Source organism: Oncorhynchus mykiss, chromosome 13, assembly GCF_057628025.1.
Source record: "Oncorhynchus mykiss isolate SJ-2025 chromosome 13, ASM5762802v1, whole genome shotgun sequence".
Lineage (NCBI taxonomy): Eukaryota > Metazoa > Chordata > Actinopteri > Salmoniformes > Salmonidae > Oncorhynchus > Oncorhynchus mykiss.
In genome coordinates this window covers 85,523,872-85,540,069 of record NC_143034.1, presented here as the reverse complement: position 1 = coordinate 85,540,069, position 16,198 = coordinate 85,523,872, and the positions used below count along the sequence as shown (strand labels likewise).

The 16,198-nt window shown below is 37.3% G+C and overlaps 1 protein-coding gene across 2 annotated transcripts in view; it reads left to right on the top strand.

Annotated features, from left to right (window-relative positions):
• wipi2 (WD repeat domain, phosphoinositide interacting 2) overlaps positions 1 to 15,374 on the top strand; it is a 34,876-nt gene extending 19,502 nt beyond the window's left edge. For both annotated transcript variants that reach the window (XM_090197981.1, XM_090197982.1), the window contains exons 11-13: positions 4,010 to 4,117; positions 6,815 to 6,912; positions 14,247 to 15,374. In XM_090197981.1, coding sequence (XP_090054107.1) covers positions 4,010 to 4,117; positions 6,815 to 6,912; positions 14,247 to 14,362 — 322 coding nt within the window. In that variant the 3' untranslated portion in view covers positions 14,363 to 15,374. The remainder of the gene's footprint in view (positions 1 to 4,009; positions 4,118 to 6,814; positions 6,913 to 14,246) is intronic.
• Positions 15,375 to 16,198: the final 824 nt, after the last annotated feature.

Genomic DNA, 16,198 nt, shown 5'->3' with positions numbered 1-16,198 from the left:
TTGTTATAATAATAGTGTTGTAATAATAATAGTGTTGTTATATAGTGTTGTATTAATAATAGTGTTGTTATAATAATAGTGTTGTAATAATAATAGTGTTGTTATATAGTGTTGTATTAATAATAGTGTTGTAATAATAATAGTGTTGTATTAATAATAGTGTTGTATTAATAATAGTGTTATATAGTGTTGGATTAATAATAGTGTTGTATTAATAATAGTGTTGTAATAATAATAGTGTTGTAATAATAATAGTGTTGTATTAATAATAGTGTTGTATTAATAATAGTGTTGTTATATAGTGTTGTATTAATAATAGTGTTGTATTAATAATAGTGTTGTAATAATAATATTGTTGTAATAATAATAGTGTTGTTATAATAATAGTGTTGTTATATAGTGTTGTATTAATAATAATGTTGTTATATAGTGTTGTATTAATAATAATGTTGTAATAATAATAGTGTTGTATTAATAATAGTGTTGTATTAATAATAATGTTGTATTAATAATAGTGTTGTATTAATAATAGTGTTGTTATATAGTGTTGTTATATAGTGTTGGATTAATAATAGTGTTGTTATATAGTGTTGTTATATAGTGTTGTATTAATAATAGTGTTGTTATATAGTGTTGTTATATAGTGTTGGATTAATAATAGTGTTGTTATATAGTGTTGTTATATATATTATATATATATATATATATATATGTTATATATATTGTATTAATAATAGTGTTGTTATATAGTGTTGTATTAATAATAGTGTTGTTATATAGTGTTGTTATATAGTGTTGTATTAATAATAGTGTTGTTATATAGTGTTGTTATATAGTGTTGTATTAATAATAGTGTTGTTATATAGTGTTGTTATATAGTGTTGTATTAATAATAGTGTTGTTATATAGTGTTCTTATATAGTGTTGGATTAATAATAGTGTTGTTATATAGTGTTGTTATATAGTGTTGTTATATAGTGTTGTATTAATAATAGTGTTGTTATATAGTGTTGTTATATAGTGTTGGATTAATAATAGTGTTGTTATATAGTGTTGTTATATAGTGTTGTATTAATAATAGTGTTGTATTAATAATAGTGTTGTTATATAGTGTTGTTATATAGTGTTGGATTAATAATAGTGTTGTTATATAGTGTTGTTATATAGTGTTGTATTAATAATAGTGTTGTATTAATAATAGTGTTGGATTAATAATAGTGTTTTAATAATAATAGTGTTGTATTAATAATAGTGTTGGATTAATAATAGTGTTGTTATATAGTGTTGGATTAATAATAGTGTTGTATTAATAATAGTGTTGTATTAATAATAGTGTTGTAATAATAATAGTGTTGTAATAATAATAGTGTTGTATTAATAATAGTGTTGTAATAATAATAGTGTTATAATAATAGTGTTGTATTAATAATAGTGTTATAATAATAGTGTTGTATTAATAATAGTGTTGTAATAATAATAGTGTTGTAATAATAATAGTGTTATATAGTGTTGGATTAATAATAGTGTTGTTATATAGTGTTGGATTAATAATAGTGTTGTTATATAGTGTTGTTATATAGTGTTGGATTAATAATAGTATTTTAATAATAATAGTGTTGTATTAATAATAGTGTTGTAATAATAATAGTGTTGTATTAATAATAGTGTTGTTATATAGTGTTGGATTAATAATAGTGTTGTATTAATAATAGTGTTGTATTAATAATAGTGTTGTATTAATAATAGTGTTGTTATATAGTGTTGTATTAATAATAGTGTTGTTATATAGTGTTGGATTAATAATAGTGTTTTAATAATAATAGTGTTGTATTAATAATAGTGTTGTAATAATAATAGTGTTGTATTAATAATAGTGTTGTTATATAGTGTTGTATTAATAATAGTGTTGTATTTATAATAGTGTTGTTATATAGTGTTGGATTAATAATAGTGTTGTATTAATAATAGTGTTGTAATAATAATAGTGTTGTATTAATAATAGTGTTGTTATATAGTGTTGGATTAATAATAGTGTTGTTATATAGTGTTGGATTAATAATAGTGTTGTATTAATAATAGTGTTGTTATATAGTGTTGGATTAATAATAGTGTTGTATTAATAATAGTGTTGTATTAATAATAGTGTTGTAATAATAATAGTGTTGTATTAATAATAGTGTTGTAATAATAATAGTGTTGTATTAATAATAGTGTTGTATTAATAATAGTGTTGTATTAATAATAGTGTTGTATTAATAATAGTGTTGTTATATAGTGTTGGATTAATAATAGTATTTTAATAATAATAGTGTTGTATTAATAATAGTGTTGTAATAATAATAGTGTTGTATTAATAATAGTGTTGTTATAATAATATTGTTGTAATAATAATAGTGTTGTTATAATAATAGTGTTGTTATATAGTGTTGTATTAATAATAATGTTGTATTAATAATAGTGTTGTAATAATAATAGTGTTGGATTAATAATAGTGTTGTTATATAGTGTTGTTATATAGTGTTGTTATATAGTGTTGTATTAATAATAGTGTTGTTATATAGTGTTGTTATATAGTGTTGTTATATAGTGTTGTATTAATAATAGTGTTGTTATATAGTGTTGTTATATAGTGTTGGATTAATAATAGTGTTGTTATATAGTGTTGTTATATAGTGTTGTATTAATAATAGTGTTGTATTAATAATAGTGTTGTTATATAGTGTTGTATTAATAATAGTGTTGTATTAATAATAGTGTTGTTATATAGTGTTGTTATATAGTGTTGGATTAATAATAGTGTTTTAATAATAATAATGTTGTATTAATAATAGTGTTGTATTAATAATAGTGTTGTATTAATAATAGTGTTGTTATATAGTGTAGTATTAATAATAGTGTTGTTATATAGTGTTGTATTAATAATAGTGTTGTTATATAGTGTTGTTATATAGTGTTGTATTAATAATAGTGTTGTTATATAGTGTTGTTATATAGTGTTGGATTAATAATAGTGTTGTTATATAGTGTTGTTATATAGTGTTGTTATATAGTGTTGTATTAATAATAGTGTTGTATTAATAATAGTGTTGTTATATAGTGTTGTTATATAGTGTTGTATTAATAATAGTGTTGTATTAATAATAGTGTTGTTATATAGTGTTGTATTAATAATAGTGTTGTATTAATAATAGTGTTGTATTAATAATAGTGTTATATAGTGTTGTATTAATAATAGTGTTGTAATAATAATAGTGTTGTAATAATAATAGTGTTGTAATAATAATAGTGTTGTAATAATAATAGTGTTGTAATAATAGTGTTGTATTAATAATAGTTTTGTATTAATAATAGTGTTGTAATAATAATAGTGTTGGATTAATAATAGTGTTTTATTAATAATAGTGTTATATAGTGTTGGATGACTAATAGTGTTGTATTAATAATAGTGTTGTATTAATAATAGTGTTGTATTAATAATAGTGTTGTTATAATAATAGTGTTGTAATAATAATAGTGTTGTATTAATAATAGTGTTGTATTAATAATAGTGTTGTATTAATAATAGTGCTGTATTAATAATAGTGTTGTATTAATAATAGTGTTGTATTAATAATAGTGTTGTATTAATAATAGTGTTATATTAATAATAGTGTTGTATTAATAATAGTGCTGTATTAATAATAGTGTTGTATTAATAATAGTGTTGTATTAATAATAGTGTTGTATTAATAATAGTGTTGTATTAATAATAGTGTTGTATTAATAATAGTGCTGTATTAATAATAGTGTTGTATTAATAATAGTGTTGTATTAATAATAGTGTTGTATTAATAATAGTGTTATATTAATAATAGTGTTATATTAATGTATTAGTCGTTATTCAGCTAAATGGGTCAATTTATCGTGCTAACTTTTTGCAGATATCGCCAAGCTCTAACACTCACACGCTGGGAAGCGCACACACAGTCAGATGAGTCTGATTCAAGTTTGTGTGTGTGTGTGTGTGTAGGATCCAAAAGATTCCTCGTCTCCTGGTAGCAGCAGCTGATGGATATCTGTACCTCTATAACCTGGACCCACAGGAGGGGGGAGAGTGTACCCTGATGAAACAACACAGGTAACACACTGGTGAAACAACACCGGTAACACCCTGATGAAACAACACAGGTAACACTGAAACAACACAGGTAACACACTGATGAAACAACACAGGTAACACTGAAACAACACAAGTAACACCGAAACAACACAGGTAACACTGAAACAACACAGGTAACACTGAAACAACACAGGTAACACTGAAACAACACAGGTAACACTGAAACAACACAGGTAACACTGAAACAACACAGGTAACACACTAATGAAACAACACAGGTAACAAACACACTGATGAAACAACACAGGTAACACTGAAACAACACAAGTAACACCGAAACAACACAGGTAACACTGAAACAACACAGGTAACACTGAAACAACACAGGTAACACTGAAACAACACTGAAACAACACAGGTAACACTGAAACAACACAGGTAACACACTAATGAAACAACACAGGTAACAAACACACTGATGAAACAACACAGGTAACACTGAAACAACACAAGTAACACCGAAACAACACAGGTAACACTGAAACAACACAGGTAACACTGAAACAACACAGGTAACACACTGATGAAACAACACAGGTAACACTGAAACAACACAGGTAACACTGAAACAACACAGGTAACACTGAAACAACACAGGTAACACACTAATGAAACGACACAGGTAACACTGAAACAACACTGGTAACACTGAAACAACACAGGTAACACTGAAACAACACAGGCAACACACTGATGAAACAACACAGGTAACACACTAATGAAACAACACAGGTAACACTGAAACAACACAGGTAGCACTGAAACAACACAGGTAACACTGAAACAACACAGGCAACACACTGATGAAACAACACAGGTAACACACTAATGAAACAACACAGGTAACACTGATGAAACAACACAGGTAACACACTGGTGAAACAACACAGGTAACAGCGAAACAACACAGGTAACACTGAAACAACACAGGTAACACTGAAACAACACAGGTAGCACTGAAACAACACAGGTAACACTGAAACAACACAGGCAACACACTAATGAAACAACACAGGTAACAAACACACTGATGAAACAACACAGGTAACACTGAAACAACACAGGTAACACTGAAACAACACAGGTAACACACTAATGAAACAACACAGGTAACACACTGATGAAACAACACAGGTAACACTGAAACAACACAGGTAACACTGAAACAACACAGGTAGCACTGAAACAACACAGGTAACACACTGATGAAACAACACAGGTAACACTGAAACAACACAGATAACACACTAATGAAACGACAAAGGTAACACTGAAACAACACGGATAACACTGAAACAACACAGGTAACACTGAAACAACACAGGCAACACACTGATGAAACAACACAGGTAACACTGAAACAACACAGGTAACACTGAAACAACACAGGTAACACACTAATGAAACGACACAGGTAACACTGAAACAACACTGGTAACACTGAAACAACACAGGTAACACTGAAACAACACAGGCAACACACTGATGAAACAACACAGGTAACACACTAATGAAACAACACAGGTAACACTGAAACAACACAGGTAGCACTGAAACAACACAGGTAACACTGAAACAACACAGGCAACACACTGATGAAACAACACAGGTAACACACTAATGAAACAACACAGGTAACACTGATGAAACAACACAGGTAACACACTGGTGAAACAACACAGGTAACAGCGAAACAACACAGGTAACACTGAAACAACACAGGTAACACTGAAACAACACAGGTAGCACTGAAACAACACAGGTAACACTGAAACAACACAGGCAACACACTAATGAAACAACACAGGTAACAAACACACTGATGAAACAACACAGGTAACACTGAAACAACACAGGTAACACTGAAACAACACAGGTAACACACTAATGAAACAACACAGGTAACACACTGATGAAACAACACAGGTAACACTGAAACAACACAGGTAACACTGAAACAACACAGGTAGCACTGAAACAACACAGGTAACACACTGATGAAACAACACAGGTAACACTGAAACAACACAGATAACACACTAATGAAACGACAAAGGTAACACTGAAACAACACGGATAACACTGAAACAACACAGGTAACACTGAAACAACACAGGCAACACACTGATGAAACAACACAGGTAACACTGAAACAACACAGGTAACACTGAAACAACACAGGTAACACTGAAACAACACAGGTAGCACTGAAACAACACAGGTAACACTGAAACAACACAGGTAACACTGAAACAACACAGGCAACACACTGATGAAACAACACAGGTAACACACTAATGAAACAACACAGGTAACACTGAAACAACACAGGTAACAGCGAAACAACACAGGTAACACTGAAACAACACAGGTAGCACTGAAACAACACAGGTAACACAGGTAACACACTGATGAAACAACACAGGTAACAGTGAAACAACACAGGTAACACTGAAACAACACAGGTAACACTGAAACAACACAGGTAACACATTGATGAAACAACGCAGGGTCCTGGGCTCCATTCTTCAATGCCAGGGTCGTGGGCTCCATTCCTGCTCGGGCCACACATATGTCTTCATTGAAAGTAGCTTTGGATAAAAGTGTCTGTTAAATGTTATACAGTATATGAACTTAAATCATTCTGTTCCTCAGGTTAGACGGCAGTGCTGAGCCGCCCAATGAGATCCTGGAACAGGGGTCACATGACCGACCCCTTACTGCACAGACCTACAACACTGCTGGGATGAAAGGTACACACACCCCAGGGCGCCGTTAGTCAAATTGGCACCGGACAACCTGGGCCGGCAGGTAGCCTAGTGGTTAGAGCGTTGGGTCAGTAACCGAAAGGTTGCTGGATCAAATCCCTGAGAATGTCCTTCTGCCCTGAACAAGGCAGTTTCTTTATTTTTAATTTATTTAACCTTTATTTAACGAGGCAAGTCAGTTAAGAACAATTTCTTCTTTACAATGACGGCCTACCAGGGAACAGTGGGTTCAGGGGTATATATATATATATATATAACCTTCACTAAAGTTTGGAACAGGCTATATTGCAGCAATGACCAAGAAAGACTAGGACCTACCGTACCCAACAAATGACAGTGATAGGCTATTTCTTTGACAACAGGCCTACTTATTTATTTATTTTTTATTTAACCTTTATTTAACCAGGAAGTTTAATGAGATTAAAATCTATTTTTCAAGAGCGCCCTGGCCAAGATAGGCAGCACCAAGTCATTACAAAGAAATTACAGACAGACAACATGAAAAACTACAAGTAATCTAGTAAAAACCATTGAATTCACAAGAGTATAAAACAGCAAATTAAAAACATTGACAGGTCAGGGAATCAGCCTCAAGATCATTCATCAGTGATTTAAAAACACCAATCGGGACAAGTTCTTCCAGTTTAAAAGTATTTTGTAAGGCGTTCCAAGACGATGGCGCAGAGGACATAAAAGCCCTTTTACCAAATTCAGTTCGGACATTTGGAACAGTTAGCAGGATAAAGTCCAGCGAACGAAGAGACGACCCACCACATTTCTGAACAATAAAAATGCCCAAATAAAAAGGTAGTAATCCCAAAATGGCTTTGTAAATAAAAGTATACCAGTGACTGAGCCTACGAGTGACTAGAGAAGGCCAGCCAACTCAGTGGTGCGTAAGGGTTTTGCAGTTTAAAATAAATCTCAAAGTGCCATGGTGAAGAGTGTCAATTGATCTCAAACACTGAGCGGAAGCATTCATATATAAAATATCCCCATAGTCTAGTAAAGGCATAAATGTAGCTGATACTAGCCTCCTTCTGGCTTCAAAAGAAAAACGGCCTTATTCCTAAAATAAAATCCATATTTCATATTTGAATATGCATTTTAAAAGAGAGGCCGTCATCAATTAAAATTCCAAGATATTTATATGAGGTTACAACCTCAGTCTCCTTGCCCTGACAGGTAGTATCCAAGATATTTATATGAGGTTACAACCTCAGTCTCCTTGCCCTGACAGGTAGTATCCAAGATATTTATATGAGGTTACAACCTCAGTCTCCTTGCCCTGACAGGTAGTATCCAAGATATTTATATGAGGTTACAACCTCAGTCTTGCCCTGACAGGTAGTAGTAATAAGTGGTAGGTTCAGAGGTCTAACAACATTAGTTTAGTTTTGTCAGTATTGAGGATAAGCTTCAATTAACACAAGGTATGTTGAACAGTATAAAAAGCAGTTTGCAAGTTCTGGAAAGCTTTTGTAAGAGACGAGGCACAACAGTAAATAACAGTATCATCAGCATAAAAATGAAGTTGTGCATTTTGGACATTTTTGTCTAAATCATTTATATAAATAGTGAATAAGAGAGGACCAAGTACAGAGCCTTGGGGCTCACCTTTCAAGACAGACAATTTAACAGACATAAGCCCATCAAATTGAGTGCACTGAGTTCTATCAGACAGATAGTTAGCAAACCATGCAACTGCATGCTCTGAAAGACCTACACTCGACAATCTCTGCCTTAGTATAGCATGATCAACTGTATCAAAAGCCTTAGAGAGATCAATAAAAAGTGAGACACAGTGCTTTGAGATTGGCTTATAATTATTTAAAAGTGTTGGATCTCCCCCTTTTAAAAGTGGTAGGACAAATGCTGATTTCCAGATCTTTGGAATTTCATTACATTCCAGGGTTAGATTGAACAGAGATATAAGTGGTTCAGCTATGAAATTAGCTGCCAGATTTAAAAAGCAGGGATCAAGAAGATCAGGACCTGCAGGCTTTCTCTGATCTAAGGATTTCAGGGCTTTATGTACCACCTGCACTGAGAATGGCAAAAAGTTTGACCAGCTCTCACTGGTTCATCCACACAGGGTTGTACAGAGGACACTGAATCAAACAGTCTACCAGATGATACAAAGTGCTCATTGAAACAATTTAGCATTTCAGTTTTGTCATATACAGCAACAGAGTCCTTCAAAACACATGACGGTAATTCATTAACATTACTGTTACCAGACATAGACTTAATAGCCTTCCAAAACTTTCTAGGGTCATTCAGGTTATCAGTGGTAACAGACATAAAATATTCAGACATGGCCTAACCCATCATTAGCTTGAACTAAATACGGAGAAAGAAAATGGCTCAACAGAATGAAACAAAACACATTTGCCGACAATAACAATTAAAATAAATAAATAAAAGTTAAAAAATGACATCCTACCTGAATGGTGAGTTTCACAGTAGCCTGCATTTGGCCATGCTAACGCTTTTCTCATCTTTGTCCACTACATATTAAAATGTGTCCATACATGGGCTTTTCACTGTAGGCATACTCTCTGACTTAGATTTTACTTCAAGGAAAAAGGCCTCCATCTTCGCAATCAACATTAGCCTCGGCCAAGGCTCTTCTCTCCCTGTCCTCAGCAGCAGGCACACGATCAGGCTGCGAGCAAGAAGTGAGCGAATGGTGCTGAAGCGTGAAATCAGGGTGCATGATGGGCAGCCCCAGAGAATTTGGCCGGCTACGATTATATTTATCGGCTATTAATTTATTTCATCGGCCAAAAGCCGGCAATTACCGGCTAACAGAAAACCCTTACTGCACGCTCCCTCAAACTGAGACATCTGTGGCATTCTGTTGTGTGGTAAAACCGCACATTTTAGAGTGACCTTTTATTGTCCCCAGCACAAGGTGCACCTGTGTTGTTTAGTCAGCTTCTTGATATGCCACACCTGTTAGGTGGATGGATTATCTTGGCGAAGGAGAAATGCTCACTAACAGGGAGGTAAACAAATTTGTGCACAAAATTATAGAGAAAGAAGCTTTTTGTGCCAATTCAGGGCTAAAACAAATATGTGGAATGTCTGGTGGTCCCCGAGGAGAGGGTTGGGAAGTACTGCACAGATTCAGTAATGAGCCAGATGTTTCACATGATGTATAAATGTGAAGCATCCTGGTCGGCGTTTCCTATCACTACCAAATATGGTGATGAGAGGAAGCCCAGTGGGAGAAGATGGAGCGAGATAAATCTTGCCCGACATTCTGCAAATGTTCTCATCGATTAAACATTTGATCTCCATACAGTTTCTGTTTCCAGAACTGGAATCTGTAACAGAGCGGACTGTGTTTTGTAGACTTTAACATTTGATCTCTCTGTAACAGAGCGGACTGTGTTTTGTAGACTTTAACATTTGATCTCTCTGTAACAGAGCGGACTGTGTTTTGTAGACTTTAACATTTGATCTCTCTGTAACAGAGCGGACTGTGTTTTGTAGACTTTACCCTTTTGATCTCTCTGTAACAGAGCGGACTGTGTTTTGTAGACTTTACCCTTTTGATCTCTCTGTAACAGAGCGGACTGTGTTTTGTAGACTTTACCCTTTTGATCTCTCTGTAACAGAGCGGGCTGTGTTTTGTAGACTTTACCCTTTTGATCTCTCTGTAACAGAGCGGACTGTGTTTTGTAGACTTTACCCTTTTGATCTCTCTGTAACAGAGCGGACTGTGTTTTGTAGACTTAAACATTTGATCTCTCTGTAACAGAGCGGACTGTGTTTTGTAGACTTTACCCTTTTGATCTCTCTATAACAGAGCGGACTGTGTTTTGTAGACTTTACCCTTTTGATCTCTCTGTAACAGAGCGGACTGTGTTTTGTAGACTTAAACATTTGATCTCTCTGTAACAGAGCGGACTGTGTTTTGTAGACTTTACCCTTTTGATCTCTCTGTAACAGAGCGGACTGTGTTTTGTAGACTTTAACATTTGATCTCTCTGTAACAGAGCGGACTGTGTTTTGTAGACTTTACCCTTTTGATCTCTCTGTAACAGAGCGGGCTGTGTTTTGTAGACTTAAACATTTGATCTCTCTGTAACAGAGCGGACTGTGTTTTGTAGACTTTACCCTTTTGATCTCTCTGTAACAGAGCGGGCTGTGTTTTGTAGACTTTACCCTTTTGATCTCTCTGTAACAGAGCGGACTGTGTTTTGTAGACTTTAACATTTGATCTCTCTGTAACAGAGCGGACTGTGTTTTGTAGACTTTACCCTTTTGATCTCTCTGTAACAGAGCGGGCTGTGTTTTGTAGACTTTACCCTTTTGATCTCTCTGTAACAGAGCGGACTGTGTTTTGTAGACTTTACCCTTTTGCCAACGTTTCAAAAAAATTGTGTTGTTTAGAAGGAGTGCAAGGGGGAATTAAGTTATGGCACACGTGCACTTCTCAGAGTAGGCATTCCCTAATGGAAATATGCAAATAACTAATAAAATTCGCCAATAGGATCTCACTAGCTCATGCTTGGCTCTGCCCACTATGATTCATGTGCTCCCATTGGGTTAGTTAGACAGATATTTGTTCCTGCCCTATGAGATGACGTGCTAATACTTTTCAGACTAAGTTCCTTTTCAGGGTTTTATTTGAATGTGACCACCCACCAGCATGGCATTGTTATTCATCAAAAACAGCTGCTAAGTTCTTCCTCTTGTTGACTGAGCTGATCCAACAAGCCTTTCCATGTAGTTCTTCCTCTTGTTGACTGGTCTGATCCAACAAGCCTTTCCATGTAGTTCTTCCTCTTGTTGACTGGTCTGATCCAACAAGCCTTTCCATGTAGTTCTTCCTCTTGTTGACTGGGCTGATCCAACAAGCCTTTCCATGTAGTTCTTCCTCTGGGCTGATCCAACAAGCCTTTCCATGTAGTTCTTCCTCTTGTTGACTGGTCTGATCCAACAAGCCTTTCCATGTAGTTCTTCCTCTGGGCTGATCCAACAAGCCTTTCCATGTAGTTCTTCCTCTGGGCTGATCCAACAAGCCTTTCCATGTAGTTCCTCCTCTGGGCTGATCCAACAAGCCTTTCCATGTAGTTCTTCCTCTGGGCTGATCCAACAAGCCTTTCCATGTAGTTCTTCCTCTTGTTGACTGGTCTGATCCAACAAGCCTTTCCATGTAGTTCTTCCTCTTGTTGACTGGGCTGATCCAACAAGCCTTTCCATGTAGTTCTTCCTCTTGTTGACTGGGCTGATCCAACAAGCCTTTCCATGTAGTTCTTCCTCTGGGCTGATCCAACAAGCCTTTCCATGTAGTTCTTCCTCTGGGCTGATCCAACAAGCCTTTCCATGTAGTTCTTCCTCTGGGCTGATCCAACAAGCCTTTCCATGTAGTTCTTCCTCTTGTTGACTGAGCTGATCCAACAAGCCTTTCCATGTAGTTCTTCCTCTTGTTGACTGGTCTGATCCAACAAGCCTTTCCATGTAGTTCTTCCTCTGGGCTGATCCAACAAGCCTTTCCATGTAGTTCTTCCTCTTGTTGACTGAGCTGATCCAACAAGCCTTTCCATGTAGTTCTTCCTCTTGTTGACTGGTCTGATCCAACAAGCCTTTCCATGTAGTTCTTCCTCTGGGCTGATCCAACAAGCCTTTCCATGTAGTTCTTCCTCTGGGCTGATCCAACAAGCCTTTCCATGTAGTTCTTCCTCTTGTTGACTGGGCTGATCCAACAAGCCTTTCCATGTAGTTCTTCCTCTTGTTGACTGGGCTGATCCAACAAGCCTTTCCATGTAGTTCTTCCTCTTGTTGACTGGTCTGATCCAACAAGCCTTTCCATGTAGTTCTTCCTCTGAGCTGATCCAACAAGCCTTTCCATGTAGTTCTTCCTCTGGGCTGATCCAACAAGCCTTTCCATGTAGTTCTTCCTCTGGGCTGATCCAACAAGCCTTTCCATGTAGTTCTTCCTCTGGGCTGATCCAACAAGCCTTTCCATGTAGTTCTTCCTCTGGGCTGATCCAACAAGCCTTTCCATGTAGTTCTTCCTCTGGGCTGATCCACCAAGCCTTTCCATGTAGTTCTTCCTCTTGTTGACTGAGCTGATCCAACAAGCCTTTCCATGTAGTTCTTCCTCTGGGCTGATCCAACAAGCCTTTCCATGTAGTTCTTCCTCTTGTTGACTGAGCTGATCCAACAAGCCTTTCCATGTAGTTCTTCCTCTTGTTGACTGGGCTGATCCAACAAGCCTTTCCATGTAGTTCTTCCTCTTGTTGACTGAGCTGATCCAACAAGCCTTTCCATGTAGTTCTTCCTCTGGGCTGATCCAACAAGCCTTTCCATGTAGTTCTTCCTCTGGGCTGATCCAACTAAGCCTTTCCATGTAGTTCTTCCTCTGGGCTGATCCAACAAGCCTTTCCATGTAGTTCTTCCTCTTGTTGACTGGGCTGATCCAAACATGGAAATTCAAATATGGGGGTGCAAACGTATATTTTTGCACGTCCACTTCTAACCATAAAATGATGATAATCAGCCCAGCTCCGCCCGGGGTTGGCTGGTGTAGGCCGACATTGTTAATTAGAATTTGTTCTTAACTGACTTGCCTCGTAAAACACTTTTATTTTTATAACCTATTGGATAATTTGTCAATTTTGACCTATTTTTTTGATAGTATGTGGATAAGAAAACAAAAAAAGATTATACTGTATACACTACGTAGTAGTAGTACTGTAGTACAGTAACAGCAGTGGTAGCATCAGGGTATCCCTCCACTGGGTAGGAGCAGGGTATCCCTCCACTGGGTAGGAGCAGGGTATCCCACTACTTGGTCTGGTAGAAGCAGGGTATCCCTCCACTGGGTAGAAGCAGGGTATCCCTCCACTGGGTAGAAGCAGGGTATCCCTCCACTGGGTAGAAGCAGGGTATCCCTCCACTGGGTAGGAGCAGGGTATCCCTCCACTGGGTAGGAGCAGGGTATCCCTCCACTGGGTAGCAGCAGGGTATCCCTCCACTGGGTAGGAGCAGGGTATCCCACTACTTGGTCTGGTAGAAGCAGGGTATCCATCCACTTGGTCTGGTAGCAGCAGGGTATCCCTCCACTGGGTAGCAGCAGGGTATCCCCCCACTTGGTCTGTTAGCAGCAGGGTATCCCTCCACTTGGTCTGGTAGCAGCAGGGTATCCCACCACTTGGTCTGGTAGAAGCAGGGTATCCATCCACTTGGTCTGGTAGCAGCAGGGTATCCCTCCACTTGGTCTGGGTAGCAGCAGGGTATCCCCCCACTTGGTCTGGTGGGATATCCTGACTCCTGACCTCTAACCCATGTCCTCTCCTCAGGTTACTGTGAGGAGGCGGGTGCAGTGGGAGGGGCGGGACTAGAGGATGACCTCAGCGATCTGCGATTGGACGATGAGAATGAAGAGCAGCCGCCACTCATCCTGGAGACGGACTGACTGACAGCTACAGCAACCAATCAGAGAGCCCCTCTGGTGCTGCTAGGAACATGTAACATGGAGGGTGGGATTAAAAACTCTCAGCGTTCAACAGCGCCTCTGTCTGTCTGTCTGTGGATGTATACATGTTTCTCCCTCCCTCCCTCTGTCTCCCTCCCTCCCCCTCGGTCTCCCTCCCTCCCTCCCTCTGTCTCCCTCCCTCCCCCTCTGTCTCCCTCCCTCCCTCCCTCTGTCCGCCTGTGCAGGTGACTCTTTAGCTTTGCATGTACATGTGCCAAGACCAGAACGCTACGCAACGCTCTAACAAGGACCTCTGAAGTGTGTGTGTGTGTGTGTGTGTGGGTGGGTGGGTGGGCTGAGCTGTAAATGTGTGTGCTGGGCATGTACATTAGCATACGTTAGCTTCCCAGTCGCTCACTGGCTACCCAATCAGATGAAGGCTCAGTGGACAAGCCTTGCCCCTTCTCGCTGAGGCCTTCAGACATTGGCAGATGAAATTGATTGACAGATCAGTCAGACCAGTGTCTGATTGGGCGAGGAATTTAATCCATAGAGATAGAGGACTCATCATGTATATCACCTGTTTTACCTTGGACATTGCCATCATCCACCATTTTAAAGTAGTCAACTGGGTGGGGATTACAATGGGTTGTAACTTCAATGGTGCTGTCACAGACTCTAATGGCACAGATACAAAGATGATTCCTCTATCTAACTCTATGGTGTAACCAGGGATGTAGCTAGGGGTGAGTGATGTTTAGCCAATAGAGGCCTACATTCCTGGAGGTGATGTCTGATTTGATTGGTCAGAAACTACAGGTAGTGACATCATCAAGGCGGGGCATGTCCACTGGGTCTCGTCAGACACATGCCTTCCCATGATCCTCTGGGGTGAGGCGGAGCGGCTGGACGGACGGGGTCACATGATCAGACGTTTTCTAATGATTCATGATTTTGTATAAAATGTGAAACGGTGATGATTGGGAAATAAATAAAGTCCATGTTGATGTAACTGACATGTTTCTGTGTCCTTCATGTTTCTGTGTCCTTCATGTTGATAACAGACATGTTTCTGTGTCCTTCATGTTGATAACAGACATGTTTCTGTGTCCTCCATGTTGATAACAGACATGTTTCTGTGTCCTTCATGTTGATAACAGACATGTTTCTGTGTCCTTCATGTTGATAACAGACAAGTTTCTGTGTCCTTCATGTTGATGTAACAGACATGTTTCTGTGTCCTTCATGTTGATAACATACATGTTTCTGTGTCCTTCATGTTGATAACAGACATGTTTCTGTGTCCTTCATGTTGATAACAGACATGTTTCTGTGTCCTTCATGTTGATAACAGACATGTTTCTGTGTCCTTCATGTTGATAACAGACATGTTTCTGTGTCCTTCATGTTGATAACAGACATGTTTCTGTGTCCTTCATGTTGATAACAGACATGTTTCTGTGTCCTTCATGTTGATGTCCTTTCTCTCTCTATAAGAGGACTCAAAACAAACTACAAATGCATCCAAGGAGTTTTGTAGAGTCACAAGCTTGATGTTGGAATTTTGGAATTGGAAAAAAAAAATATGGAATTTTCCTAAGCCCCTCTTTGTGGCACCTGACCACACGACTGAACAGTAGTCCAGGGGTGACAAAACTAGGGCCTGTAGGACCTGCCTTGTTGATAGTGCTGTTAAGATGTCAGAGTAGCGCTTTATTATGGACAGACGTCTCCCCATCTTAGCTACTGTTGTATCAACATGTTTTGACCATGACAGTTTACAATCCAGGGTTACTCCAAGCAGTTTAGTCACCTCCACTTGCTCTATTTCCACAT